The 27,551-nt window shown below is 45.7% G+C and overlaps 1 protein-coding gene across 5 annotated transcripts in view; it reads left to right on the top strand.

Annotated features, from left to right (window-relative positions):
* LOC147016322 (gamma-tubulin complex component 5-like) overlaps positions 1-27,551 on the top strand; it is a 48,802-nt gene that overhangs the window by 1,458 nt on the left and 19,793 nt on the right. For 3 of the 5 annotated variants that reach the window (XR_015049639.1, XM_085847755.1, XM_085847753.1), the window contains exons 2-15: positions 7,625-7,741; positions 9,844-10,012; positions 11,268-11,322; positions 12,000-12,083; positions 12,315-12,408; positions 20,004-20,277; positions 21,046-21,242; positions 21,523-21,638; positions 21,918-22,285; positions 22,419-22,602; positions 23,625-23,801; positions 25,736-25,903; positions 26,128-26,212; positions 26,301-26,421. Coding sequence is in view for 4 of the 5 variants with exons in the window: in XM_085847755.1 (XP_085703881.1) it covers positions 7,667-7,741; positions 9,844-10,012; positions 11,268-11,322; positions 12,000-12,083; positions 12,315-12,408; positions 20,004-20,277; positions 21,046-21,242; positions 21,523-21,638; positions 21,918-22,285; positions 22,419-22,602; positions 23,625-23,801; positions 25,736-25,903; positions 26,128-26,212; positions 26,301-26,421 (2,167 nt within the window). In the remaining variant the exon portion in view is untranslated. The remainder of the gene's footprint in view (positions 1-7,624; positions 7,742-9,843; positions 10,013-11,267; positions 11,323-11,999; positions 12,084-12,314; positions 12,409-20,003; positions 20,278-21,045; positions 21,243-21,522; positions 21,639-21,917; positions 22,286-22,418; positions 22,603-23,624; positions 23,802-25,735; positions 25,904-26,127; positions 26,213-26,300; positions 26,422-27,551) is intronic. The other 2 variants (XM_085847754.1, XM_085847756.1) reach the window with 2 other exon arrangements.

Genomic DNA, 27,551 nt, shown 5'->3' with positions numbered 1-27,551 from the left:
TTCCCGACCTTTGACCCTGAAGCTGACGAGTTGCAGATAACTCCGTGGCATGACGGGTTGCCAAGCAACTACGGATGCTGTCTGAGGCGATTAATTTATTTGGAGTCCTTGCGTCCAATTCCCGCGTTACCTTCCCGGCAAATTAATCCCCCCAGATAGGGAACCATGCTCTCGACACCCCACTACTATAAATCAAGGATGGCTGAGCGAAACCATAAGTGGGACATTGGCTTGTCTCTGACCATCGCAAAACAGCAGGGCAAAACTCCCATCCACTATTTACATACTTTCTAACCAACAGAGACAGAGACAATCGGGCAGGTTGGAAATGATTGGTCATGTTTTTACAAACAAACATGTACAGAGCAAAAGCAGTGTCACAAAGAAAGAACCTTACCCTTAAACACACAAGCCCCTTTTGTCATTCATTTTACCACAAATCTGCAGACACGGGCACCTCAACCATTCTGGGAAGCAAGAGAATCGAGGGTGACTGAGATAAATTGAAGCAGGTGTGGGTATGGGTCTCTCGGGGGTCTCTGCCGACTTTCTCAAAGATATGTTTCCGGTCGTTGTTTGTCGCGTTTTTGACTTTATTTTGTTGCCTCCGTGTTTACTGAGCGTTCCTAGTTAGGTTTTCTTTCAAAATTTGTGCTATTTGGTGAGTTTTCATCAGTTTTGTCATATCGGGTTTCCCTGAGGCCTACCCGTCTTCCCGTCGATGTGCACGATCGTGTTTATTTGTATTTTCTCCTGATTACCATCAGTTTTTATTTTCTCCGCATTTCCCTCCACCCTCCTATCCCTCCCAACTATACCCTCTGTTTGATGTCTTGAAATGTAAAAAAAAATATACAGCAAAAAACCTTTTCCCTTCTCACCTTCTACCCCACGAAACCACGTGACTTCCTGCACCGACTCTTCTTCCTTCAATCCCCTATTCCCTGCCAGTCTCACTCTGATCATGAAGGTTTTCACCACGTGCCTTCACAATCTATTCTTCAAACTTTTCCTTTACTCTTCCCTAATCTTCAAAACAACCCAAAACCATCTCTTACAAATGCTTCAACTTCCCCTCTTCGCCTGGTCCTTCTTCAAAATCCTGTGTTCAAAAACATCCCATTTTGCAATACTTGTTTGTCTTCTATTATTAATTGTTCTTTTTTTTCCAACTTCAGTGCAAATTAATCCCACCTCCTCAAATCTACTTCCTCCGAGCTCCTTCCTTGTTATACCCTCTCCTTCCCCTCCCATCTTGTTCCCCCCCCCCCATCCCAGCATCTATCCACTGTCCTCTGCCTTACTAACAGTTCCCCCTCTGAAATCCCAAACTGCATTGTTTTCAAATGTTTCACACTCTCATTCAGCACACTGCTCAATATCTCCATCATGTTCTCTCTTTCCTCTCATCACATCTTCTTCTCTTCCCACCCCCTCAAATATTGTTCCTCCCACCTCTACCATACCACTACCCATTCTCATCCTCCCCCTCTCCCCGCACCTCTCCCTTCTTCCTCCTCCTCCTCCATGAGTGGAGTACATGAGTGCCTGCTCTCGTCTCCCCTTCCTCTCAAAGCTTTCCTCTCACCCCCTCCCTCAATTCAGCCGCCTCCTCCGTCTTCAAAGCCAACTTCACTCCACCCTTCTCAAAAGCTCCCCCCACACCTTTGTCCCTCCAATTCTCCCCTCTCACCCTTCTCCACCAAATGTCCTACCTTGCCCCTCCCCTTAATATCTCCCTCCACATTCCCCTTTTTCAAAACTGCCCCCCCTCTTCCCACCTCCTCAATTTGTGTTCCTCTCCCCACCCACTTCCATGTCCACAATACCGCTACCTGCTGTACCTGCTCTCATCGTCTCCCCTCTCCCTCAAAGCTACTCTCTCACCCCTCCCTCACAAATCAACCACCTCTTCCCTCTTCAAAGTAAACCTTTCTCTCTTCCCCCTCACCTTTCTCAAAAGCTTCCCCCACACCTTTGTCCCTCAATTCTTCTCCCTCACCCCTCCCTTTCAAATCTCACTCCTCACTCCCCCTTCTCAAAGCTGTCCCTCTTCGCATCTACAAAGCTGCCTCCTTCCACCAACCACTCGACTCCAGCTCATTCTTCCACTTCCTCCAATCTCCCACTTCACTTTGCCCCTCTCTTATTACTCCCCACTCCTACTCATCCCTTTACCACCTAGCCTTTTGTCCTCCTCATCTGACCCTCTCTCCTAGCTCTTCAACAATCTGTCATCAACTGTCAACAACTCTCACTACCTCCAGTCCTCCACCTCTGCTCTCTCATGCTACTCTCCCCCTCCCCTGCACCCAAAGCCTCCTCCCCTCCCTCTTCCTTAACAGTGTGGACCTCAAACAAACACGGCCTTTGCTCCAACCTGACATATCTCCATACGGGTTGCCACTGATAAACCAGACATAATCTGCTTAACAGAAACTTTCTTCCTTCAAGACATCTCTGACTCCTTAGTTTCTCTCCCTGGTTACTCCCTCCTCCGGTATGATAAACCTGAACTTCGTCCTGGCAGCGGAGTTGCTCTCTTCATCAAAAACTTTATTCCTCGCTCTCCATGCACTGCCCTCACTCATCCACACCCCCAGGAATACCTCTGGATACGGCTTCCCCTCTGCTCCCACCTCATGTTTATATGTGTACTGTACCGTCCACCTAACAGTGATGACTCCATCTACACCTCACTATCCGAAAACATGGACCAACTTCTATCTTCTCATCCGAACTCTCTCTTCCTCATATCTGGTGACTTCATTTGTCATCATGCCAATTGGCTGGGTGTGGATACCCGTCTCATCTGCCATGTAATGATACTTCAGCAAAAGCTTTCTGCGACACATTGGTTCTGACTCATTCGGTCAACTTCCTAACCCGATTCTCAACCAACAGTGCTCTATCTCCTCTGGATTTCATTTGGACCAATTTCCCAGAAAATGTCTGCTGTTCTTCTGCTCCAATCAGTTCATCTGACCATATGCTTGTTAAAGCGGTCATCTCTGGCTGTTATTAGAGAACTAACCTCAGCAGCGATGAGTCTGGCACTTCACTCAGGCTGACTATCAGGGTCTTCAAGTAGCCATCAAACTTCTAGAATGGTCTCCCATTTCTACTTTCTCCGACATCAACTCATCCTGGGAATTCTTTCAAAGAAATTTGCTCTCTCTCTCTCTCTCTCTCTCTCTCTCATGCACAGATTTATCCCCTCTCGTCTTCAGTTGTCCTACCCTTCATCCATGTGTATCCATCCATTGGGACCAGACTGTGCAGAGCATTGGTGCTACCTATGAAATCTCCTTGGCTACTGGGCACAATCCTGGACGGGTTGCCACTCCGACATAGGATACCAGCAAGCTGGCACTCATTTTGCCAACCTCAGAAGGATGACAGGCAGAGTCAAGCCCACCTGGTATTAATTCAACAGCTGAGTGGGATTTGAACTCAGAATCCAAGGATTCCAAGCCCACCACCATAACCATTATGCCAACACCAGGCATTTTTATGTATGTTCCCCCTCCATCCCCTCCCTAACCTCAAATGGCTGCACAGCTGACTGCATGCAAAAAGGCTGAATGCCTAAACTCTGTGTTTGCTTTTAAATGTTGTGCCATTTCCCTCTGGATTGATGGAGGTCCTCAGTGCCAAACATGAGATCGGAGCCATCTCCCAAGACAAATCGCTAGCGTTCGATACGGTCTGGCATATCCCGCACTGCTCACCAAACTCTTCTTATGGCTGTTTCATCTGAATCCGATTCCTGACCCGACAATTATAAACGACTGAGTTGGTGTTGGTCACCTGCGGTCATCTCATCAAAGTGTGTCATCCCTCGGATGGATGTTAAACTGATGTCACTTCCCCGAGCATTCGTTGATGGAATTTAAGATCCCACGGTGTCGTGAAGAGTCGGTGAGTTATCACCTGCAGTCCGGCACCCTGAACAAATTGCTATAGTCCCTTCCTAAACCAGGCCAGAGAGATGAGAACCACGGCGTCTGTTTACCATACTTCAGAGTTGCCAGCAGGGTGTTCCCCATAATCTTCCATTCACCAAGTGAACGTCAAATTACATTCAGGTCGACAACTCGACAGTCTTCTTGAGGCCCGTGTAGAGATGTATCATGGCAGCAGCTGGCATCAGGTGTATGCTTGAGAGAAGGATAACTGCAACATCTGTGTCTGGACTCATTATCAATATCCTCGAGAATGGACTGATTGCTACCGCATGTAGGGCATGCAAGGCAACTCGAGTGTCAGGTTCCTCATGGTCACAGTGGGACAACTCCTCCATGATGTCCACTCTTGAATGAGCCATGTGGTGACAGTGTGGTTCATCCGTCGTGTGGATATTGTTCTTGACACTGTGGTCCAAATTATCACGACACAAGAAGAAGGACTCACAGAGTTCTTCCTTGTTGGCACCATCACTGAGAAATTCACTCCATTGCTGGGGTATCTTCTGGTCTGGTGAGAATATCCTGCGACGTAAGGAAGCTTGGGTTCGCCTTTCGCATTTCATGCCTTTTGATTCTTATGACTGGATGTGTCAAAAGCAACATCTGTCCGCATACAGTGATATTGTTTGGAAATCTTGTGCAGTTCTGACGTAACTCCGAGGGCCGGCTGCCCAAATGTAGCAAAGAGGTCATATTAATTGGGATCTCCTGTGACAAGCTGAGTGTCTAGGCCTGTTAGTCTCACATCGCAGGTAGATTGGTAGCCTCCCTGTATTCTACCACCTCATTTTTGGTCTTGCACCCTGTGTCCTCTCTTGCTTTTGTCCCTCCAGGTTTCTGCACGTTGCACACGGCCTGCCAGTAACCCTCCTCTTCTTAAACGCCCCAAATGCAGGCTCACTGTTCACCTCCCCTCATTTGTTCCCCTTTTCTCTCATCTGTGGAACCAACCTCCTTGGTCTGATGAGTCCCATTCTTCCCTTCAGGACTCCAACACAGGTGTTCACCACGACCTCAGGTCATCTCTCAACCGTACTCATGATCTCTTCTTCCCCAAAAATACCCCATTCCCAAGCACTCCCTTTTTTTTCCAGGTTATTGTAGTGTTACCCCCTCTCCCTCACCTCTTTACATTTGTTAGTTGTTGCTTGGCTTATTATTTTTCTGTTTCATCCCCACCTTCCTCTTCTTATTCCTGTTGTGTTTCATTCAGCTTGTTTGCAGCTTGTTTACCCCCATGTGTCCTTCTTCCCCTCCCCTTGATCTCGATCTCACTTCTACTCTGATGTTTGAGTTTCACACTTTCCATTTTGTTCCCTTCCATTCTGCTCAGTGAAGGGTCATGATTCGTGGACCAAGTTGTAAGTTTTGTTTCAATGGCTCTTTTGAGGATCGTTACCGAGCCCCAGACGGCTTCCAACTGCAGTTCGTTTGTCGTAATATTCCCACAGATGGATTTCAAGATCTATGTAAGGTTCTTCTTCATCATTCCCATTGCTGCAATGGTCACCAGTACAATTTTGGATCTCTTCAACTCCCAGGATCTTTTCACTTCATTTTTGAGATCTTGGTATTTGGTTATTTTCTTGATTTATGCGTTGTTTCGGCCAATAGTGCAGGGTATTGAAACATCAATTAACAATCCCTTCTTTTTTTCATACACGTGTACTACATCTGGTCACAATGCTTTGTTTTCTATGTTCACGCGCGATGGGATCATCAGGTCCGATGTGAGCGTTACTTCCTTGTTCGTAGTTATCGCGTTTGGTTCGTGTTTCCATGAGTTTTCTGAAATTGGTATATTGAAATTTCTGCAGATGTGCAGGTGGATTACTTTATATACCTTGTTGTGCCTTTGTGTGTACAGTTGTTCTGACATGAGTTTTTTACATCCCGATAGGGGGTGACTTGTGCTTTCTATTTCTACCTTCCAGAACCTACACTTGTCCGATCGTCTCCGTCCTGCCGTGTTCTTAAAGGGACACCCAAATTCTCAGGCCACCTCGACGCTAATCTATCCCTTGATACCCAACAGATCGATGTGATTTGTCTTTTTACGATTTCCGAATTATAAAGAAGGTAAATTTGCGATTTAAAAGTAGAATTTTCTTCTTCAGATTAGCCATGACGTCACACCATGAAGGCGAGCGCCACTTCTGCATTGTTTATGGGTTACGGTTGGAGCTTGTATCGTAATATAAACCGAAATGGTTTCATGATACACCATTGGCCGAAACACCCTAAGTTTGCCAAAAATGGGACGAGGTTTGTCCGAAATATCCGAGTGTGGATCGGGCCGAGAAAATGTTAGACTTGTGCTCGGAGCATGTTACAGAGCACGTTAAGGAACAGGAATGGCTATATCTTGTGGTTGTCCACCATGATCGAGAGACGATGATATCCCCACGATTAAGTGGAAGAAATGTCGGTCGCTCAAAACTGTAACACCATCTCTACCCAGCTACGAGAGTACCAGTACATGTACACAGACAATTTGAGTGGTGAATCAAACACTTGTTGCCATTGCTCGGGAGTTACCATAAGAGCCCTGGAAAATAATTATCTATTATCAACACAAATTTGGACAAATCAAATATACCACCATCTGTAGTGGGGAGAAGGTACAGAATGTATGTATCATCATCTACTCTTCCAATAGGGTTTGATCAACAATGCTAAAAGTTTCTGCCCCCCCCATTCCCCTTCAATCAACCATCACCCCCACAATACCCACCACCCCACATCCCTCGTCCACTATCCCCGCACAATCCCAATCCAGGTGGATGACTTTACATACCTTGTTGTGCCTTTGTGTGTACAGTTGTACTGACATGAGTTTTTTTTTACATCCTGATAGGGGGGTGACTTGTGCTTTCAATTTCTACCTTACAGAACCTACACTTGTCCGATCATCTCCGTCCTGCCGTGTTCTCCGTCCTGCCGTCCTGCCGTCTGTCAAACTTTTGTTTATTTATTTATTTGTTTTAAATACATCTTCCTGCTCTTTTGTCGTTCTCCCAGTTGTTGGTGTTACATCTGTTGATATTTCACTTCATATTTTTCTTTCGTCTTTTCTTCCAATTGTTGGAGCTGTATTTGTTAGTGTTTCAGTTGCTTGTGTGACGTCTTACATTTGCACCTGTCTTTGGAAATGTTTTTGCAAGGGTGGGTTATGGATACCTTCTCTGGCTTGCTGTCTTCGTATTTGTACTCAAATTGGATTCTGTCGTCTGTTGAACTTTTTTTTTTTACTTTCTCAGTCATTCCTGCTGTTGTCAATTCAGTGCACAGTTTGTGGCCAGCTTATTATTCCACAGCTGTATTGGAATACTGGTCCTGTGAGTTGGTTGATGGCTTTGATTTTGTTTCTCTGGGTGAGAGATGTTTTCAGGATCAGCCTCGTTCTACGTAAAGGTTCGTTTTGTACAATTGTTTGTGACATATTTGGTGGCTCTCTTCTACTCCACGGTGTTTGTATGATTAGAGACCCCGGCTCCCTATTGGAGCGACCAGGGGATATCATCTCCATCGATATGTATTTGTATTTTGACTTTCTTCATTGCACCGGTTACTTGTGCAATAATAACGAAATCTGTTCACTTGTAGAGCAGCGCATTGCATGGCAACGTTTACTCCCACCTTCTTCTTTATTCCAGCAGAAACGGAGCGAAGGAAAGACCTTGTGACCTGCCAGGGATATGGACATGTATCATGTGCATGAGACGGAGGTTGATTCTGATGGACCCAGCATCTTCTCAACATCTCCTAGCATCGTGAGTGGCATGGCTGGGTGTGATCAACTCTTCTAAGTATGTGCAAGACTTTTTAGTATTCAAAATTTAAGCTTTTTGAGGACCCTGGATTTTTTTTTGTATCCAAAAATATCCAAAAAAAAGAGAGAATATGAAAGGTCGTAGCTCTTTGTTGGAGCATAAGAGTGCTGGTTTAAAGGGTGTAGAAAACAATGAGTCGAGATTGTAAGATGGCAGTAAGCTGCTATCTTGAAATGCTGGAGGGAAGAGTGGGATTGTACTGACTCAGGAATGCAGTTCAATAGGTTAGAGGAAAGAGGATCAGATGAGTGGAAGGGAGCAATATGTCTGGATTTTGGAAAGTTAACGAGGAGAGGGTGATTGAACTAATACATACCTGCTGGGGAGGGTCAAAGTCCAGGGGAGTGAGTCCAGAAGAGAAGAGAGGCAGTGTAAAACAGGCCACCGATATGTCTGCAATCCAACTGCTGAGTCTTCGCGGGAGATGCCAATGACGTTGCAGGCGTGGATTCCATAGTATCCAAGAAGTGAAAGGTATGAAGCTCTTCAATGAGCCTCAATCTTGTAAAGGAAAAAAATAAAGTGTGGGCACCAGTCCATGGGGGGAGCAGTACTCCAAGGACGTATAGATAAAGGCCATGTAGGCCGTGAGAAGTTGCACAATTACCGAGGAAGGACCTGGCACGATGGAGGATAACCCAGCCCGTGACTGGCTTGGGAGGCCAACTTTTTGGTATGTGGTCTGTCCAGGAGAGCTCATGGACTGAACTTTTTCAAGTGGCTGGTCAAGGAAATTGAGAGTTGGGTTCACTAGACAATCCTTTCTGAGAGGTAATTTGAGGATGTGAGACTTGCCTTGATTGAATGACACCATTCCATGTATGGGACCAGTATCTGTTGAAAGGGATGCAGTAGATGTTGGGCACGACCTAATGTGGAAACGAGGGTTTTCTCGGCTATCAGAGGAGTCATTGGTGTGTACGAGGAACAAAAGTGAGCCCATGATGCTGCTTTTGGGTATTCCATCCTATGTTGGGAGAGATGATGAATGGATTACCAATGAGAGTTGATGGTGACTCTATATGTGTGGAGCAATTGGGAAAGCCATGAATGAAGTAGCTTCGGAGGCGATGGGCAGAAAGCTTGGCAAGCAGAGCAGGGTGCTAACGCGTATCGAAGAGACCACCTGGGCCCAGAGACACGGCCCTGACCTCTAGTCCTATATTGAGGGCCTCCATCCATTGTTGAGACAAAAACAGCAGTACCATATAAAATTGAGTGACTCGAAACTGATGATCATAGATCAGGCCATTCAAGAAGAGGAAAGATTATATTGACCGCAGTGGTAGAGTCCATGACTGTTTCGAACTGGAAGTAAAATTATGGGTCTGTGGTTGAGTGAATTTGCTTTTGTACCCTTCTTGTATAAATGAGTAGTGTTGGCTGTCTTCCAAGCAGATACGAATCGGATTACGGTGAAGACAAGCTGAAGAAATCGCACAGAGGAGAGAGGAAGAGCAACGGAATACACTATTGTCTATGGAGACTGGTGTCGGTCTGCATTGTCGGACAAGATAGACAATGGATTTTATCACGCCAAAGTTACGTTTCTTTTCTTCCATGTTTGTTAAAATGAGGTGGATCTACCATTTTGAGTGTAAGCCCTTCATCAGAGCAAAAAACAGAAGTAAGAGGTATCAGGATGAAACGGAGGACCAATAAGGAAACCAAAGAAGCAAAGATGGAGTCATCAGGAAGAACCTGGATAGGATTCGGGTTTCAGCCGCTACTCCACGACCCTCAAACCCATGCAGGTGCAGCCAAGTGACCCCTTACAGAAAAAAAAAATTCTGCAATAATTGACTTCAACTTTGAGAGATAGATCATGAAAGAGAGGGATAGAGAGTAAAAGAGATGACACACGAGCTTTTTGAGTGAGTGGTACAGCTGGGTGTGCATAGGTATATATATGTGTGTGCACCCACACACTGCCAGTGAGTGGACACATGACCGAATATGACTTTTATACCATCATGCTAGATTTCCTCCCCACCCCTACTATTTTAGATATGGGTTCAAGTAATCGACTCTGTGTCTCAAAGGTTGGGTCGGAGGATGGGGGGTCAGACGGTGAAGATTTGGAAAGTGAGTGGTCCAATGAGGAGACGGTTCTCTTCCAAATTCCTCGAGAAGATTCTGGAATCCAGGAGGACTTTGAGAGCTCAAGAGATGATGGACCTGTGATGACGATATCGTCCATTTCATGGAGGGGTGAGCATTTACATCGGTGTGTTGTGGTGCATTATCATGATGTCATAGATTGGTGAAGTATTGCTCGAGCAGGGGGCCACTGGATAGCTCGGCTTGTGTCGGTGGTGTGCTTTCTTTTCAGTTGTGTATTTTGGGTTTGAATCCATCCAAAGTTCAGTGCAACTAAAACGTGCCCACCAACAGTGGGCGCTCCATCTTGGAGAACGACTGTCCTTTGGATGTGGATGTAAATGCCACTGTCCAGTCTGCATTCAACTTATGGAAATTAAAAATCTCAGGGTCTTTAGAAAACAGTACTCCCTTATGTGCTGCTACCCTGGGCAAGTTCCCTGCTTGGAATGCGCTGTATAATTACCCCGTGCACGAAGTGAAAAGCGAGGTTCGGCAATTGGTTCACTTTGTCTGTCTGGTGTAAAAGATGCTGCGTCAATGGTGGTCAACTTCCGGAAAAAGTTTTTATCCACAACCTTTAAAATATTTATTTTATTTAAATTGAATTGAACATTGTGGAAAAAAATCGCCTTCACCAGCAATTGTCTAGTCCTTCATTCTACGAGAAGCTTCTGTAACCAACCCTGATTGAAACCTTTTGATTGATCCGTTAATTAAACTTCAAACTTCACGAATGTGGCATCTGGAAAATGCAATGATTTCCCAATTGGTCTAAATATCCGCTTTGTGAGGGGCCATCTATTTATTACGTTTGCAAATATTGTTGACTATTGAGGGAGATAGAGGTGTGGTGTGTCAGGGGTTTGAAGATGACATTGAGAATATTTAAATGAGAAAAAGGAACGGTGGGTGAGGAATGTAGAGGAATGGGGGGGGGAGAAGGAAGTGGGGTCAGTGGTGAGAGGGTGTCATGAAGAATTATCCATTTTCCCATCATGATCATGTGTGACTGATTAGGTGCATCACATTGTTTCCCTCTGACGTATCAGGCTGTGACTCTGCTGCCCTGTTATTGCACTATTTCATGAGCCTCAACTTGTGTACAAAACTCATGTTTATATATGCTACTCTGCTCTGAAATGAAATATGGTGAATGTATGGAATATCGGTCTTGCATGTGACATTTATTAACCCTCACAACCCACTCCTCACTGCACCCATCAACCAACCACATCTCTAAACTCCATCCCCCTCCCTTCCCATTCCTTCACATGAGACCACCTAGATCGATAGACCTTGGTGTATTCCCACAGCGATCATAAGGGTGTCCGTGACCGTGTCATGTGATGTGGATGTTCTCCAGGTTCTGTTCTTGAAGAGACCCTTTGGCTCCAGAAACACGTTGTAAACCAGTACTGGTATGATTTTGCTGTGCAGATCGCTGTCATCATCATCGTCTTCATCATCTTCATCATAATCTTCATCATCTTCATCATCTTCACCATCTCTTCGTCTTCCTCCCCCCTCCTCCACATCATCAGTACTGTTGCTGTGTTAACAGGTCACCTTTACCAAATTGTATCTCATCACAACACTGTTCACTTGAAATTGCACTCGGGAGGTCAGGGGGGAGGGAGAGGGAGATACTGAAACCAGCAAGTCAACTGGTTGAGTTAGCAAAGGTTAATGGGGGTAATAAATATCATGGGTAAGATTTGGGGATGACGCGAGGTGGTGCTACACTGCCTGCTTTAAGTCGTGGAAGTAGGAGATAGAACAACCTCCGGAAGGCAGTTCCCGAAATGGGAGAAGCGAGGAATATAGTTGAGGTGTGCACGGTACAGTCAGCCAGGATCTTGGAAGTTTAACCAGGAGGGGGTTACTGGAAAAACTCGTGCATCCTGGAGTTGCTGGGGAAAATCAGAGGACAGAGGGAGCAGAGGGAGCAATGTTGAAGAATAGATGGTAGAAAACAGAGACCATCGACCTGCCTGCGATGGAAATGCAACACACCTTGTATTTCGGCCACTTACTAACCTGGTGTATTTTTTTTATTTTCATCACGGGTAACTCTATCCCCCTTTCCTCATCATAGGAGACGAGACGAAGAGAATGGACCACCAATGGTCGGCTTCCAGGTGTTGGTTACAGAAAGTCAGGTTGTACGAGAGACCATTTGGTAAATAAATCTTCTCCGTTATTTTGTTATGTTTGGAAGATGTGAGCAATGAGAGTTATGATCCTTGTTTGGAAACCATTTTCCTTTGTTAATTGGCCCATTGTGTTGCAATGTCCCTGCACCTTACTCGTGTTGTGTAAAAATTCCTTCGTCCTTTGTCCTGCCTCTGATCATTTGTTGCATCTTTGTGACGACGTCCATTTACCCCTGTTTTGTATCCATTCCCGAAAGGCTGCTGGCAGGCATCCAAAGCTCGTTTCTTTACGAACTAATCGACGGAAGAATACTTCTTCGTCGGGATGTTCATGTCTCGCACCTCAGTCATGTAAGTCTTCCCCCATTCCGACTGTCTTGCTTGCAGGTTCATTGGGAACACAATCCTTTGCCTTTGTTGTTTGGACCAACTAGATAAGTTTGGTTCCCTGGTTCTAATGGTCATTTATCGACTCGTTTCGCTCCTTCCCTCCAGGAGACCATTTAAGGTCCGAGTGCACACGATTGTGCTTTGTTGTTAATTGTGATTTTACATTTTTTGTCCGCTCTGCCTTTCGCACTATTTTGATGATCAAGGTTAGATTTCTCCCAACTAGAAACTCTGCTAATGAGGGTTACATTTTAAATTTTCAAATCACATTGTCATCAGCCAAATTATTTCAATATTTCCCCCCCCCCCACCTTATCTTTCTTCATCTTAATGGGATAGCAGAATCATCAGAATGATGTTGAGCCGGAGGACCCGTCTGTCAGCACCGGCCGTTGATGGACATTAAATAACTTTCACGATGAGTAGTTGTTGTCGAGTTATTGCTGACACTCTGAACAAATTACAAAATTACAAAAAAAATTACAAAATTACAACCTGCCAAAATCACCTTCACTGAAACGTCCGGTCTGGCTGGCCAGTTCGTGAAAGACTTGGGTTCACGGCTGACCCAATAGGAGGGTGGGAATATAATTGGAGTAGAAGTAGAAGTAGTCGTACTCGCTAGTTCGAGGAGTAGTATGAACATGTTCGTATTGGATCATATGCAGGGAAACTTCATAACCCGAGCAGACTTTATTCAAGAAGACTTGATCGACTTATTTTTTTTTTAAATCGAGGGTAATGTTTTATTTTAAGTAAAATTACCCTGTATAAATGTCTTTTATGATCGAGCCAAATAAAAGCAATAAAAGAATGAAGAAAATCACAACTGCAGTACGTTTCAACGGGGGAAAACACAATGAATGCGGAAAAATACAAAATGTCTTCTCGAAGAGATAACCCAATTCAAAGTAGATATATTACATAAATGATGAAATGTTGAAAATAACGAATTGAAGGATGTAAGACGCATAAACAACCTCGAATGGACGGAAAACATTGATGGATATTCAAGAAATCGACCAAAAAAAAAATAATAATAATAATCCACACCAATCATTAAATGACATGAACGGTTCAGGAGGAAAACCCAGACAGGAACATGACGTGAATATGACCATTTTATCTCGACCGAACGAGGAGATTTTAAAGCAATATCAAAATCCCAACAGATTGTTGATCAACATTCTTGATGGCGATGAAAGTTGTAAAAAGAAATAAGTAAAAAAAAAAAACTTCTTGATAAACTCCAAAACAATCATATTTTTATCGGTAGACTTTATGAATTTAATTAAAAACACTAATCATTAATTTTCTCTTGATTGCATCTTTCTTGTTTGATTGGAATTGATTTTGTCTCCTGGAGTTGCTGTGCATAAAACGAACCAAAAATCTCTTCTCTATTAAAATCTTGTAATTTAGAAATCCAAGGGACTTCAAACTTCACGATTCTGATATACGTCGTAAAGTATAAAACTATTTGTTTTTAAAATTTAAATCGGTCCATATCTTGGAAGAACTGTTTTAAAATGTGATTTCCACCTGTAAATTCCAACAATATCGTCAACTTTACTTTTCGGTTTTCTCAGGTTAATCTCTTATTTCGTATTCTAATTTTGTAAATGTTTCTGATGGTTTTGATTTAAACCCCTATTTATTAAAGTTGCTTGTGTCTGTCTATTCGTTGTGGGTTCGAGTGTGCCTCCGTCTGCCGGGCGTCCTTGCCGCCCTCCATTCCAATCACGTGTTCACCTTCAAGGTATAACCGTTCGACATCCATCCAGGTCGGTGTTAACCGGCGTGGACACGACGGTGCATAATGATAATGTTAATTATTATGGTACATAATGATAGTGATAATGGTACATTATGATAATAATGGTACATGAATGATAGTATTTACCTTGGTGCTGGTTTAGGATCTTAGGGTCCTGAGTTTGAGGCCCGTTCCGCTGAATTAACACCAGGTGGGGTTGACTCAGCCTGTCGTTCTTAAAAATGATAAATTAAAAGGTTTTTGGTGCATGTGATATCGAAATCCTTGTGGATATAGTATTTGTTAATGAAACACGAGAAACGGTGAACATCTATCCGCCTGGAATTTATTTATCTATTTGTAAGCAGCCTGTGGCTGTTTGGCTGCATCATTTTCTGGTGGTGCAGCTTTGCCGCTGATGCAGTGCCCCCCGTTTCCAGCATGCTGCGACTCATTTTGCTGACCTTGGAAGAATGACAGGCTGAGTCACTCCCACCTGGTGTTAATTCAACGGGAAACGAAGCACCTTAACCATTATGCCAAAAACCAATCCTGGCCTGGATAATCGTTATAAACAATAAAAATAATCGAACATTTCACCAAATGTAACCAATTGTGCAAAATCTGGGTTTCCATAGGAAGGCAATTTTTAATCGTTGAATAATCACAGATTTGTTTTTGTACCAAAGGGGGATTTAATGAGCTCTGATTGTCATCTTTAACGGTCTCGGAACCGGATACTCATAATAGTCCATGATGCGGCAACCTTTCGATTTTTCAAGATGTTACGACCTCACCTTAATTATAATTTGTAATAAAACATGAATATCTTTTTTTTAAATTAAATACCCAACTCGTTAAACCTTCTTTCTGGTATATGTCAGAATATCGTGGGAAGCTCATAGGGGAACCTTTTCAACAGCTCCCATGCAGGTGCGAATACTATGTGATCCAGGTGTACGTCCAAGGCAGTTTACATTTTAACCAAAAGGCAAGATTTCGCGACATAGTTAAGTTAATGATGACCTTTAACTACCCGAATGTTTTTGCATCGTTTGAGAAAATTGTGTGATGCTGTTGTTAATTAAATTATAAACAAGTTTTTGGCCGAAGTTGTTCTCGGTTGTCCAAACTTATTGCACATCAGCCATAGATATAAGCAAAGCTGAATAATGTTACGATTGTCTACTATAAATGGATGAGAGGTGTGTGTGTGTGTGTGTGTGTGTATATGTGTGTGTGTGTGTGTGTGTGTGTTCTTTGTGTGTGTGTGTGTGTTCTTTGTGTGTGTGTGTGTTCTGTGTGTGTGTGTGTGTGTGTGTGTGTGTGTGTGTGTGTGTGTGTGTGTGTGTGTGTGTGTACGTGTGTGTGTGTGTGTGTGTGTGTGTGTGTGTGTGTGTTTGTTTGTGTTTGTGTGTGTGTGTGTGTCACTTTTTGTTTCTGTTAATTACGTACGTCTATTCATTAATTACGCACTGTTGGAATGTACCTTTTGACCCTTGAGACTGCTAAGACCCCTTTGACCTTTGAAGACTCCCCAAGACCCTGAGGACCCAAAAGACCCAAAACGTCCAGAAGACACAAGGACCCAAAATACCCTGAGGACCCAGAAGAACCAAAAGTCCCTCAGGACCCAAAATACCCAAAGGACCCCAAAGTCAGGCCAGATTAGATCTGTGACTTGCTACAGGTACCATGTAAACCTGTACTAACCTGTTCCATGGTTGAGTTGTCAGCGACTAAACCATCTCCCCCACCAGTTTTTTTGGTGAGGAAGGTGTTTGGATATGGACACCCAGCAGGATTAAAAACAAAACCTGTCAAAGGGCGGAGGAGCTCCTTGTGAGCCAACAGCCATTCATATCTAGTGCCCAACTGTGTCTGTGGACGTCCTCCTGCAGTTGGGTTACTTTTTTATTAGGAGGTTGGTGGCAGGATTTGCACTCCGGCCACCATAAAACCCTTCATTCCGCAAAACACACAAACGCAAAAAAATCTGAAAACCCACTCCGTGGGAGTACCTCCTGTGCTGCTTCTCTTCGCAGGGCAGCTCACCGGATGACGGGATTGGGGCAAAACCTTCGGGACCCTCAATCTTTGATGAAAGGAGGGAAACCACGGGGTAACATCCCTGGGTCAGATTGCGGGAGAGTGTGTCGGAGTGGTGCTGAGGTGTCGTCCACCAGACGGCGGTCTCCTTGGGTTAACCTGAGGCGGTCCCTTCGGGTGGGTGCCTGGAATGTCCTATCCCTAAGAGAGGATGATCACCTGTCTCTGTTATCATCTGAGCTCAAGCGTTTGGACATCGGGATTGCAGCTCTCTCTGAGGTTCGGAGACCGGATTGCGGCGAGATAATGGTGGGTGGTTACACCTACTATTGGTCTGGTCGCTCTGATGGTTACCATACCCAAGGAGTTGCTGTAGCTGTGTCCAATAAGCTGACCCCAATGATAATTGAGGTAACACCGGTCAACGAGCGTATTATGAGATTAAGGATTCGTCACTCCTTAGGTGTCATTTCCCTGGTCTCTGTTTATGCTCCGACTGATGCGAGTGATCTCACCGTGAAGGATGCATTCTACGCCACAATCGAGTCTGTGGTTAATCAGTGCCCCAGACGAGATACACTTCTAGTCTTGGGGGATTTTAATGCATCGACTGGAACTGATAGGGATGGTTATGAGGTGTGTGTTGGTCCCCATGGGTCAGGAACTATGAACCAGAATAGCACTAAGTTCCTTGACTTTGCAAGAAGTCATGGACTTAGGGTGGCTGGTTCATGGTTTCAGCGCACACAAGCTCATTGCTGGACTTGGTATTCCAACGCTGGCGGTGTGGCAAAGGAGATTGACCATGTCCTCGTTGATGGTCGCTGGAGGATGATCCAAAAGTGCAGGGTTTCCCGGAGTGCCCTGTTCCTCAATACTGACAACCTGTTTGTTGTAGCAACTCTGAAGTTGCACCTTAAATCCAGGAGAATGGTACCATCCCACCCGAGGCTGGACGTTGGCAAGCTCAAGGATGAGAGGGATGCTGAGGAGTTTGCAAACAAGCTGAGTGGAGATTTGGGGGGTCTGGGTGCTTTGGGGGGTCCTGAAGAGTTGTGGAGTGCCTTCAAGACCACCGTCCTTGATGTTGCCGGTGGATGTCTTGAAACTCACCGGAGGGCAAAGAAGAATTTTGTCTCTCAAGGGACACTGGATACCATTGACCAGAGTCGCAGGGCCAGGCTGAATGGCAGAGCTGAGCTGTTCAGGGAGCAGAGGCGTAAAACTGTACGTGCACTGAGGGTGGACAAGGAGGCCTATGTGCGAGGAATCTGTGAGGGGGTAGAGCATCACCTGTGGTCAAGTGGTTCTCGTCCCGCTTACAGGGGAATTTGCGCATTGCGTTCATCCAAGCCCATCCCTCGGAGCACTGCAGTTAGAGCAGAGGGTGGTTGGTTCTTGACAGGAGTCCGAAGTGAAGGCCCGCTGGGCCAGTTACTTTGAGCGGTTGTGCCATGTTGATCCACCAGCTGTCGAAATGGACGTCAGGGGTGTTACAATACTTGTTGCTGACCCTCCAATCAACTGTGGTCCACCTTCGTCTGTGGAAACACGGGCTGCGGTGAACCGGTTGAAACGGGGCAAAGCTCCAGGGATCTGTGGCATCCATGCTGAAGTTCTCAAGGCTGGTGGAAATGCTGCACTCGTGTCGTTGCATGCAGTTTTGTGCTCTGCCTGGAACACAGGCATCATCCCAACTGACTGGAAGAGGGGCCTTGTTGTCCCTCTCTGGAAAGGGAAGGGTGATCGCCAAGACTGCAACAACTACCGAGGGGTGACGCTGCTCTCAGTGCCGGGCAAGGTCTTTGCTCGGATAATTCTCGATAGGGTTCGCCACCATCTGCTTGAGCACCAGCGTCCAGAGCAGTCAGGCTTTACACCAAAGAGGTCAACGATTGACCGTATCCTTGCACTTCGTGTCCTCACCGAACGCAGACGAGAGTTTCGGCAGGGGCTGCTTGCAGCCTATGTTGATCTCTGTAAAGCGTTCGATTCAGTGAATCGGCATGCCCTCTGGTGAATTCTTGGTCTTCGTGGGGTGCCACCAAAACTGATCGATCTGATGTCTGAACTCTACTCTGATACTGAGAGTGCTGTGAGATATGATGATACCATCTCTGACTTATTTCCAGTTGTTCCTGGAGTTCGTCAGGGGTGTGTACTGGCCCCCAAACTTTTCAGCACTTGCATGGACTGGATTCTAGGGAGGATGTTTGAGAGATCAAGCTGCGCTGCATCGTTTGAGAATGTCAAGATCTCGGACCTTGATTTCGCAGATGATTCATCATCTTTGCGGAGACTTTAGATATCCTTTTGGGGGCCCCCGAGGTGCTGAATGAGGAGTGGGAGACGCTGGGATTACGGGTTTCCTGGGTCAAAACTAAGATCCAGGCTTTCAATGACATCTTGGATGCTGCTGTCCTGTCTGTGTCTGTTTGTGGTGAGGATGTTGAGGTCATGGAGAGATTCACTTACCTTGGCAGTGATATTCATGTCTCTGCTGGCTGTGAGTCAGAGGTCAATAGACGTCTGGGTCGGGCCTGGGGAGTCATGGATTCACTGGATAATGTGGTGTGGCGCTGCCGGTACCTGTGCGGGTGGACGAAAGTCCGAGTCTTCAGGTCCTCGGTGCTTCCAGTCTTGCTCTATGGATGCGTGGCTTGGACTCTGACCAAGGATCTGAGATGGAGACTTAATTCCTTTGGTACCAGGTCTCTTCGGAGAATCCTTGGCTCTCGCTGGTCGGATTTTGTGTCCCACGAGCGGTTGCTGAGAGAGACTCGGATGAGATTTGTTACCTGCATAGTCCGTGAGCGTCAGTTGCGGCTGTATGGACATGTGGCTGGTTATCCTGACGCTGATCCTGCTCACCAGATTCTCTCAGCGAGGGAGTCTCATGAGTGGAGGAGGCCAATGGACCGACCACGTGCCTCATGGTTGTAGCAGGTTGACCATCATCTCAAGGAGATGGGGATGGGCCAGGCATCTGCCTGAGGGATGGCCAGATGGAGGTCCTGGAGTACCGGCAGAAAGTGGACGCAGCGACGCGCTGTTCTGGCACATGCTCCCATACCTGACCTGACCTGACCTGACCCCAAAGAACCACAAGACCCCGAAGACCCTATAGACCCTTTAATACTTTGATGTGTGCGTGTGTCATGTTTTTTTTGTGGATTTATACTCGAGCGTTTTGATTGATGACAGTTTTACTCAGCATGACCTCCCGACTTGATTAGGCTAATTAATGACAAAATAAAAAATCCGTTAGAATTCCCATGTTTTCAACGCATGCCATGTTAAGGTATATAAATCGGCTTAATACATCGTCCGACCATGACATGGTGTTATAATTACCAAATAAATTTAAAAAAACCGCTCCATTGTACCAAAGCTTATATTAATTAATTCTAATGATATTTACAACAATAATAAGAATAGAAGTATCATATGGCAATAATAATAACGAACATATAATCCCCACGCCGGCCCAGGCACACCTGGGCTTGGTGAAAGGCAAGCTAACGTTCAAGCGGTACAGCATTGAGGGTATGCAAGAGGGCTGTGCAGACCATTGAAAATTGGTCCATCGGTCCAACGGGCCCACTAGTCTGGACTAAATGTCCAGCCGCTCTGTCATATAGCTCTTCCATGAGGCTTGACTTTGTTTACAAAGAGAGACAGGCAGATGCAGATGTGCCTGAATATCTATTTTTTAAACTCCCAATGCCTTTCTCCCTGCACGTCTGACCAGGAAAGCCTGCAGGCCCTGTGCCATCCTTTTGCCGCTGCAGGCCAGCTCCTGCTCCGGTTGCAGCGCTTCATAGACCTGGTCGCACGGAGTCCCAGCCACACGATTGAATCTTCCGCTATCGGCGCCTCGAGGTCCAAGGCTCGGTCTAACTCGGGACCCGATCCTCTGCCCGAGGGTTGTCGGACGTACCAGGCCTTTGCTGCGGGCCTAGCTTGCTTTTTGAGGAGTTTCCGTGCCGAGTTGGCAGAGCTTGAGCAGAGGGCAGTTCGGCAGAGTAAGGCCTTGGCATTGTCCATGAAGATCTCCATTTTACACAAGGGATTGTATGGAAGAGGGAGTGGAACAAATATGTTACACAAGTAAAGGAGAATGAAAAGAGGAAGGTAATCTGGAATTTCGAAAGGTGACTATCCAGCTGACTGTCATCAACCCAAATTTGTAGTATTTGTGTATTATAAAATGTCAAGTCCACAATCTCACTTGGGAAGCGGTTTCGATGACGAAGGTTTAAAATTCGCTTATTTTTACATCATTTGTTTTGAATGGAGATGCAGGCTCATATAAGAAGGAAACTGAACTCGAGACAACATGCTCGTCGTACATAGACAAAACCATCGAAGGTTTCTATATCTGGTCATTTTTAGGGAAAAGGTGATGCAAAAGGTCTAGTCATTCAATAAATACCTTCTTGGTTGGTGAGTCGGGTGTGTAATTGGTATCGGGAGAGACTGAGTTTGTTCACAAGGTGAATGTGAGTGTTTTTGTCTCTCTCCTCTCCTCTCCTCTCCTCTCCTCTCCTCTCCTCTCCTCTCCTCTCCTCTCCTCTCCTCTCCTCTCCTCTCCTCTCCTCTCCTCTCCTCTCCTCTCCTCTCCTCTCCTCTCCTCTCCTCTCCTCTCCTCTCCTCTCCTCTCCTCTCCTCTCCTCTCCTCTCCTCTCCTCTCCTCTCCTCTCCTCTCCTCTCCTCTCCTCTCCTCTTCTCTTCTCTTCTCTTCTCTTCTCTTCTCTTCTCTTCTTATCTATCTATCTATCCATCCTCCCTAGCTGAACCAATCACTCTGTGTGGTTTGTTGGCCTTGCTGGATCCTCGCCTCGCACAGCTACGCTCGCTAAGACTGGTCTTCAGCACCGCCGTGCGTACTGTGCCGACGGGCGTGCCCACCCTGGTCAAGGCGTCGCACCTTCTTGGTTCACTGCTGCGATCTCTGCATCAGGCCCATTGCGGAAATGATACCGCCGAGGTGAGGCCGCCATTTTGACTGTCACCGACGGCATGTTTTCTGTGCGTCAGGTGCGCGTCTCGATTTTCCGATGAATACAACATCCATGGTGTGTCAATACCACACGTGAACACACCGCACCACACAACACACTGACGCACCGCATTTTGCTGGTGTGAGTGGAGGATGCACACTTTCAAAGGAGAAATGTCCGTGAACGAATCGGATGACTTCTCCCGATGCATTCCCACCAGTTAGACACCTGATGAGGGATCGATGCATTTCCCATCTTCGTCCTTAGGCCAAGTTGCTCCTTTGGCTTTGGGTACAGACACTCGCACCGTATTTGGACATTATCGGTGGTTGGCTCATCGACGGGCGGCTACACGACCCCACCAAAGAGTTCTTGCTGCAGAGGTTAACGCAACAACACACCACACCACACCTCTTCATTCTGTTCATCTCTCGACTACTCCTTTCACCTCGTCGTTCGGTTAAAATGCAAACGTAATGTTGTCCGTACTAAGCACACGGTGAGGTAAGCTCGAAATAAAGACAATTTCACGTTAGTTTTGTACTTGTCCATTCGATTTTTGTGCAATGGCTGCGTTTTCAGTTCGCTCCCTCTTCGACGTGGAAGATGATGATATGATTTCCGATGTACCGTCCCTACTTTTTGCTTCAATTTTTGCACAGAAATGAAGTCGAGGGCAGCCGTGCGAGCGCGTTCTGGTTTTCCACGTACACCTTGTTCTGCGTTGCACGAAGAGGCGATGGCGGGCGACGTCCGAGGTCTGCTCCAGAAACCAGGCTGGGCTGCAGGACGGAGCCTGCGCGGGGCTGGAGCTGGGATTCTCGCTGTGGGATGCGGACGATTGCAGATGCGGAACATTGCAAAGACGTGGAGGAGGAGGAGGAGGAGGAGGAGGAAGATGTGGATGTGAATGAAGAGGAGGAGACGTTGACGGGATTTCTGCGTCCTGTTTTGAGGCAGGTGATCCTGACTGGGAAATCTGCTGAGCTGTTGCGTTGCCTGCAACCGAAGGAGTGGCCGAGAGAACCAAGTAGGTTTGTTAATGCGTTAAGCTGGATGTCCAGAATGCTCTTGGAAGTATGGAGTACAAGTACCTTTCCTTTCTGTCACTTGTATACTCACATGAGATGCCCTTCAGTACCTCCCATGACTGTGTACTCCAGATCCTCCAACACGTACATTGAACTCGTACTTTCTCGAGTCACTTCTTACCCGGCTTGGACTGGAGGGAGTTGAGGGACTCGTAAAGGCTTCGCCATCAGGAAACACCACTGATGAGCCCTGGAATGCTCCTGAGTTTCCCACTGGATCCCAGGCTGACCCTCTACTCGCTCACAGCTTCACTCGGTGATGAGCAACCCATCGTTGTGTACCCACAATGGTGATACCATAGTTATATCAACAACTCATAACCATTACCATAGTAGTACCCAGCAGTGTAATATCAATAACTCATTGTTGATGGTGATCAACAACCGACTTAAACTGCTGGGTACTGTGATGATAGTTATATCAATAACCTAGTTACACTGCTGGATACTATGGTGATAGTTACATCAATAACCTAGTTACGCTGCTGTGTACTCTCGTGAAAGTTAAATCAATAGCCTCATTAAACCGCTGTGTACTCTCATGAGAGTTGAATCGATAACCATGGTTTATGAAAGCCTTTTGAAACATCCTTACACCACCAATGTGTCTGTCTTTGGTGCCGAACGATGTCCACGTTACACATTACAGGGTCTACTGCTGAACATGCAACCTCTGTCTGTTCCTTTCACATAAAGGGACAACATCCTTGGTGTGTCTCCACTGTAACCTCACATTTATCTCTGTTAATCAGAAATATGTCTGTTGTAAATGTTTTGTTGTATTTGCAATTACAAAATGAGTGATTGTTACCTCCACCACCGAGGGTGGGTGGAGGTAATGTTTTCAAGTGTCTGTCTGTCTGTGAACAGGACATCTCAAAAGGTTGTGGACGGATTCGGCCAAAATTTGGTGGACGGGTTGGGTGTGTGACCAGGAAGAATCTTGATTCAATTTTGCTGAAGATCCGGATCCGGGTCCCTATCTGATAATTCTTTTTTTTAATTTTGTTAGTGATTCTTCACCATTGAGAGATGGAGCCAAAAAAAAAACGACATACTTTATCGCATGATATCTCAAAATGTTGTGGACAGATTCAGACAAAACTTGGTGGATGAGTCGGTCGGTGACAAGAAAAAGCCGGTTAGAATTTGAGGTCCCAATCCAGATCCGGCCTATCAGTGGGATATAAAACGTAAACTGTTCAGCCTGACCGAGGTCAGCGCTCTACGGGGTGCCGTTCTAGCTTCTTCTTGTGTTTGTCTCATCCTCTCCCCAAGGATGTTTTCTGAGAAATTGACTTTTGACCCAGTGAAAACTGAAATCCCATTTCCTGAATCACTTCCTGCCTGCCAGCCAATCACAACCCTTCTTCAGAACTCGTTGTACCCTCATATCCAAAATCTATACCACAGCTGTTGCCAACGGCTTCTACACACCCTCAAAACCGAGCACAGGTCAGTGCACCGCTGGATGCTATCCATTTAAATTGGTTACATAACCGAGTAGCATTCGTAGAATGCATAGTGTCACCTCGCGCACTCATCCTGTACAAAAATACCAACGTTGATGGAACTCACAACTATTATGGCCCATCCACCCGTATCATACATGCATGTACATTGCCATTATCCATAGCTTTATTGATTAGTGATTGGTTATCAGGATACTTGATGACCACTTTTCTGCACATGAAGGCTAAATTCCGTCAATGGAGATGAATATGAAATGATGAAAATGACAGCCGAGACGCCGGCAAAGGTGGACCTTGGAAGAAGATGGAACCATACAAGTTCAGTTTGGCTTCGGAAGTAAATAAGAATAAACTGGAAGCGTGCTTTATAACTGCGGGCAGTTTTGGGGAGTCCAAGCCACCCTGCTTTAATACAACCTTGTTTTGATCGGACGCATTGTGATTTAAAGTTTCGCATCCATTGGTTCAGCGGTTTCAGAGAAGGTTTTTAAAGGTTGTTGTTTTTTTTTTGTTGTTTCAATCCAAGGTGGTTGCTACACAACGTTGCCGATGATGATGTCATTATCAAACTTTATTCCCCACGGCTAGTCAGTCATATATATATTTATAAATAAAGTTTCGCTTCGAACTGTTCAGCGGTTTCGGCAAAGAAGTTTTTTTTTTTCTTTTTTCTTTCAAGATGTACGTTCAACCCAAGATGGCTGCCCAACCACATGACCAATGACATTTTCATGATGACCATTGTATCCCCATGGATAGTCTATCCAAACCCAAATCCATTGGGTTATGACTCCTGCCGGAGCAGTCTCATGAGCTATTGGGCACAATCCTGGATGGGTCACCGCTCTGACACAGGACACTCAAATGGCTCAATCATCCCAGCAAGCTGGTACTCGTTTTGCTGACCTCAGAAGGATGGCAGGCTGAGTCAAGCCTACCACCCTAACTATGAAGCCAACACCAGGCATTACATGGGTCGTCAATGGTGTACTTAAAGTTTCAGATACATTGGTTTAACTGTTTGAGAGTAGATGTTTTTTAAAGGTGTTTGCTTAAATCTAACATGGTTGCGAGAACTCTCTCATCTCCTCTTCCCGTCCAGGCTCGAGTTCCACAAGGCAGTGTCCTCGGCCTGGTGCTTTTTCTAATTTTCATTAATGATCTCTCTGACTCTGAAAAATCCTCTCTATCTTTTTGCTGATGACTCCACCATCTGTCATACCACCTCTCATCCCTCTGGTCGGCAAGCAGCAGCCTCTTCACTCTCTGCAGATCTGGGTAAAATCACAAGCTGGTCAAACACGTGGAACATGTCTTTCAATCCTGACAAATCTCGCACTCTCACTATGTCTCGCCGAAAGGACCGCTTGGAAACCCCCCCCCCCCACCACCACCACCTCCCATCTACTTTCTCAACAATCCTTTTGAAGAATTCCTTTCTCTCAAGCTTCTGGGTCTCACTATCTGCCATGATCTTTCCTAGGAAAGCCACATTTCCAACCTGGCCTCCAAATCCAGTCGCCGACTGGGAATCCTCAGTCATGCAAAATCCTTTCTTGACACTCCTGAGCTTCGAACCACAAACAAAGCTTTCATCCGCAGCTTTATGGAGTACTGCTCTCACCTCTGGGCTGGTGCTCCTGCCTCACACCTATCTCATCTTCACGCTGTGAAAAGCAAGGTTTTTATGATCATTGGTATCTCCTGTGATGAAGCTGAGTCTTTGGGTTTCTCACTCTCTCACCACAGGCAGGTCAGTGGTCTTTGTCTTCTCCCAACTCCTCTCCATTGAGGTAACTTTGTTGTCCATTGTCATACAATGCATTCTCCGGATTGATACACCCTCGGCACATATAATCACATCACCATTCGGCATATATTCAGACGTCTGCCTGACTTTTGACCATGGCCTTGCAGCCTGCTGCAACATGTGCATGCGATGCGTGGATGCCTGCTGCTCACAACTCCAGCGTTGCAGCCTTTCTGCTCGGCACTGCTCGGTGTCCGTACCCGACAGCACCCGGTCTCCCTCTCACAACTCCTGAGGAACGCAGTGGGTGATGGAGACCCCATGCTGGCTGCCAGGCTAGTCCATTTGTCACTTTGTGTTTTTTTTTTTCTACAGTTAGCCTATCCCTTTGCCTGGTCATGTTGAACTCAGAAGGGTGCATGGCATGCGTTTGGATACACTACTGAGAGAGAGTGGTCACTTGTACTGTTACACGTTGAGCACGTACACCACTTGAATGTGCACACGACAATGATGTGAAAGATGGAGCATGATGAGATGATTGGTCTGTCCATGGTAGGCTCGTCGTGAAGTTGGAAAAGCAAAGTCGCTTCAAGAAAGTACGACCGATTCACCGACTGCAAGGACTCACCCTCCATTACCAGGTACTTGCTGGGTCATCCGACATGCTTGACAGCCCGACCCGGACCAGAGTCGCTCTCTTTTACCCCGTGCCTCTCGCGTCTCCCGCAGGCTCCCTGGCCGGTGGACATCATACTGGGTTCAGATGAGCAGGAGGCCTACACCCGCACGTTCCAGCTGCTGCTGCAAGTAGCGGCGGCGGCGTGCTGCCTCCAGCAGCTGTGTTTTCGAGGTATGGAAGAGGTTTCTGTGACGCCATGACAGATTATCTTTTTACTTTATGAAATAAACACCATGAAGGACCAGGTTTCATGATGAGCACATGTGTATTACACAGTTGGTTGTTTATTAACTCTGCCAACGAAGGTGGACAAAGGTGATGTTTTCACTCCTGTCCATGTTTTTTTTTTGTCTGTCTGTCTGTCTGTCACTGTCAGGTTATTTCAAAAAGTTTGGATGGATTCGGATGAAACTTGGTGGACAGGTTGGGTATGTGACAAGAACAAGTTGATTCGATTTTAGCGAAGGTCTGGTTCCGGATCCGGATGCGAGAATCTTTCTCCATTGAGAGATGGCGCCCAAAATGATATAGAATATGATCTTTCAAAAAGTTGTGGACGAGTTGTGACCAAACTAGATAGACTAGTCGATTAGGTGACGAGAATAAGCAGATTAGATTTTGGTTCAAATCCAGATGCACATCCGGCCTTTCAGTGGGATATAAAATATAAACTGTTCACCTGGCGGAGGTATGTGCTCTACAGTGTTGTTGTTCTTACAGTTTTATTTTTTATTTACCATGTTTTGAATTCCCCTCAAAGTTGAACAAAATGTTTTGTACAGTCAGTGAGACCATTAAGAACATTGTGCTACATTTATGCAAGGGAACACAAGGAAATCAGACACAGGTGGAGGCCATTCAGCCCATCATGCTTGCACCACATCAACACCACAATCAATTTATCAACACAAGATCCAAAGAAGAAAATGCAAAAAAAAAAAATTAAATAGTGTTTTTGTGGTTTTTTTGAAGTTTTTGTATTTTTTTATTACATATATATATATATTGTTGCGGTTCTCGGAACCGCATGCAAACAACAGGTAGTGTCCCAAGACAGTTATTCCATTATTATACGTGTAGATAGTCCCCTTCCTTTTGTTTAGCGGGACAATAAGGCGGTGCGTTGCTTTGATCTAATAGCTCGGGTTGCTTAAATCATTTTTTCCTTCATTTCATCCCCACTCTTCTTCTTTTCTGATTACTCCTGAGGTAAATCAGCCACGTGCGCCTTCGCTGTAAGGTGGGAACTCGTGGAGGCCAGCGCATGCGGCGCCATGATGTGGAAACTGCAGCACCGAGTG

This window comes from Eptatretus burgeri, chromosome 11 (genome assembly GCF_056783735.1).
Source record: "Eptatretus burgeri isolate ZD-2024b chromosome 11, Ebu_testis_v1, whole genome shotgun sequence".
NCBI lineage: Eukaryota > Metazoa > Chordata > Myxini > Myxiniformes > Myxinidae > Eptatretus > Eptatretus burgeri.
This window is presented reverse-complemented; position numbering and strand designations above follow the sequence as displayed.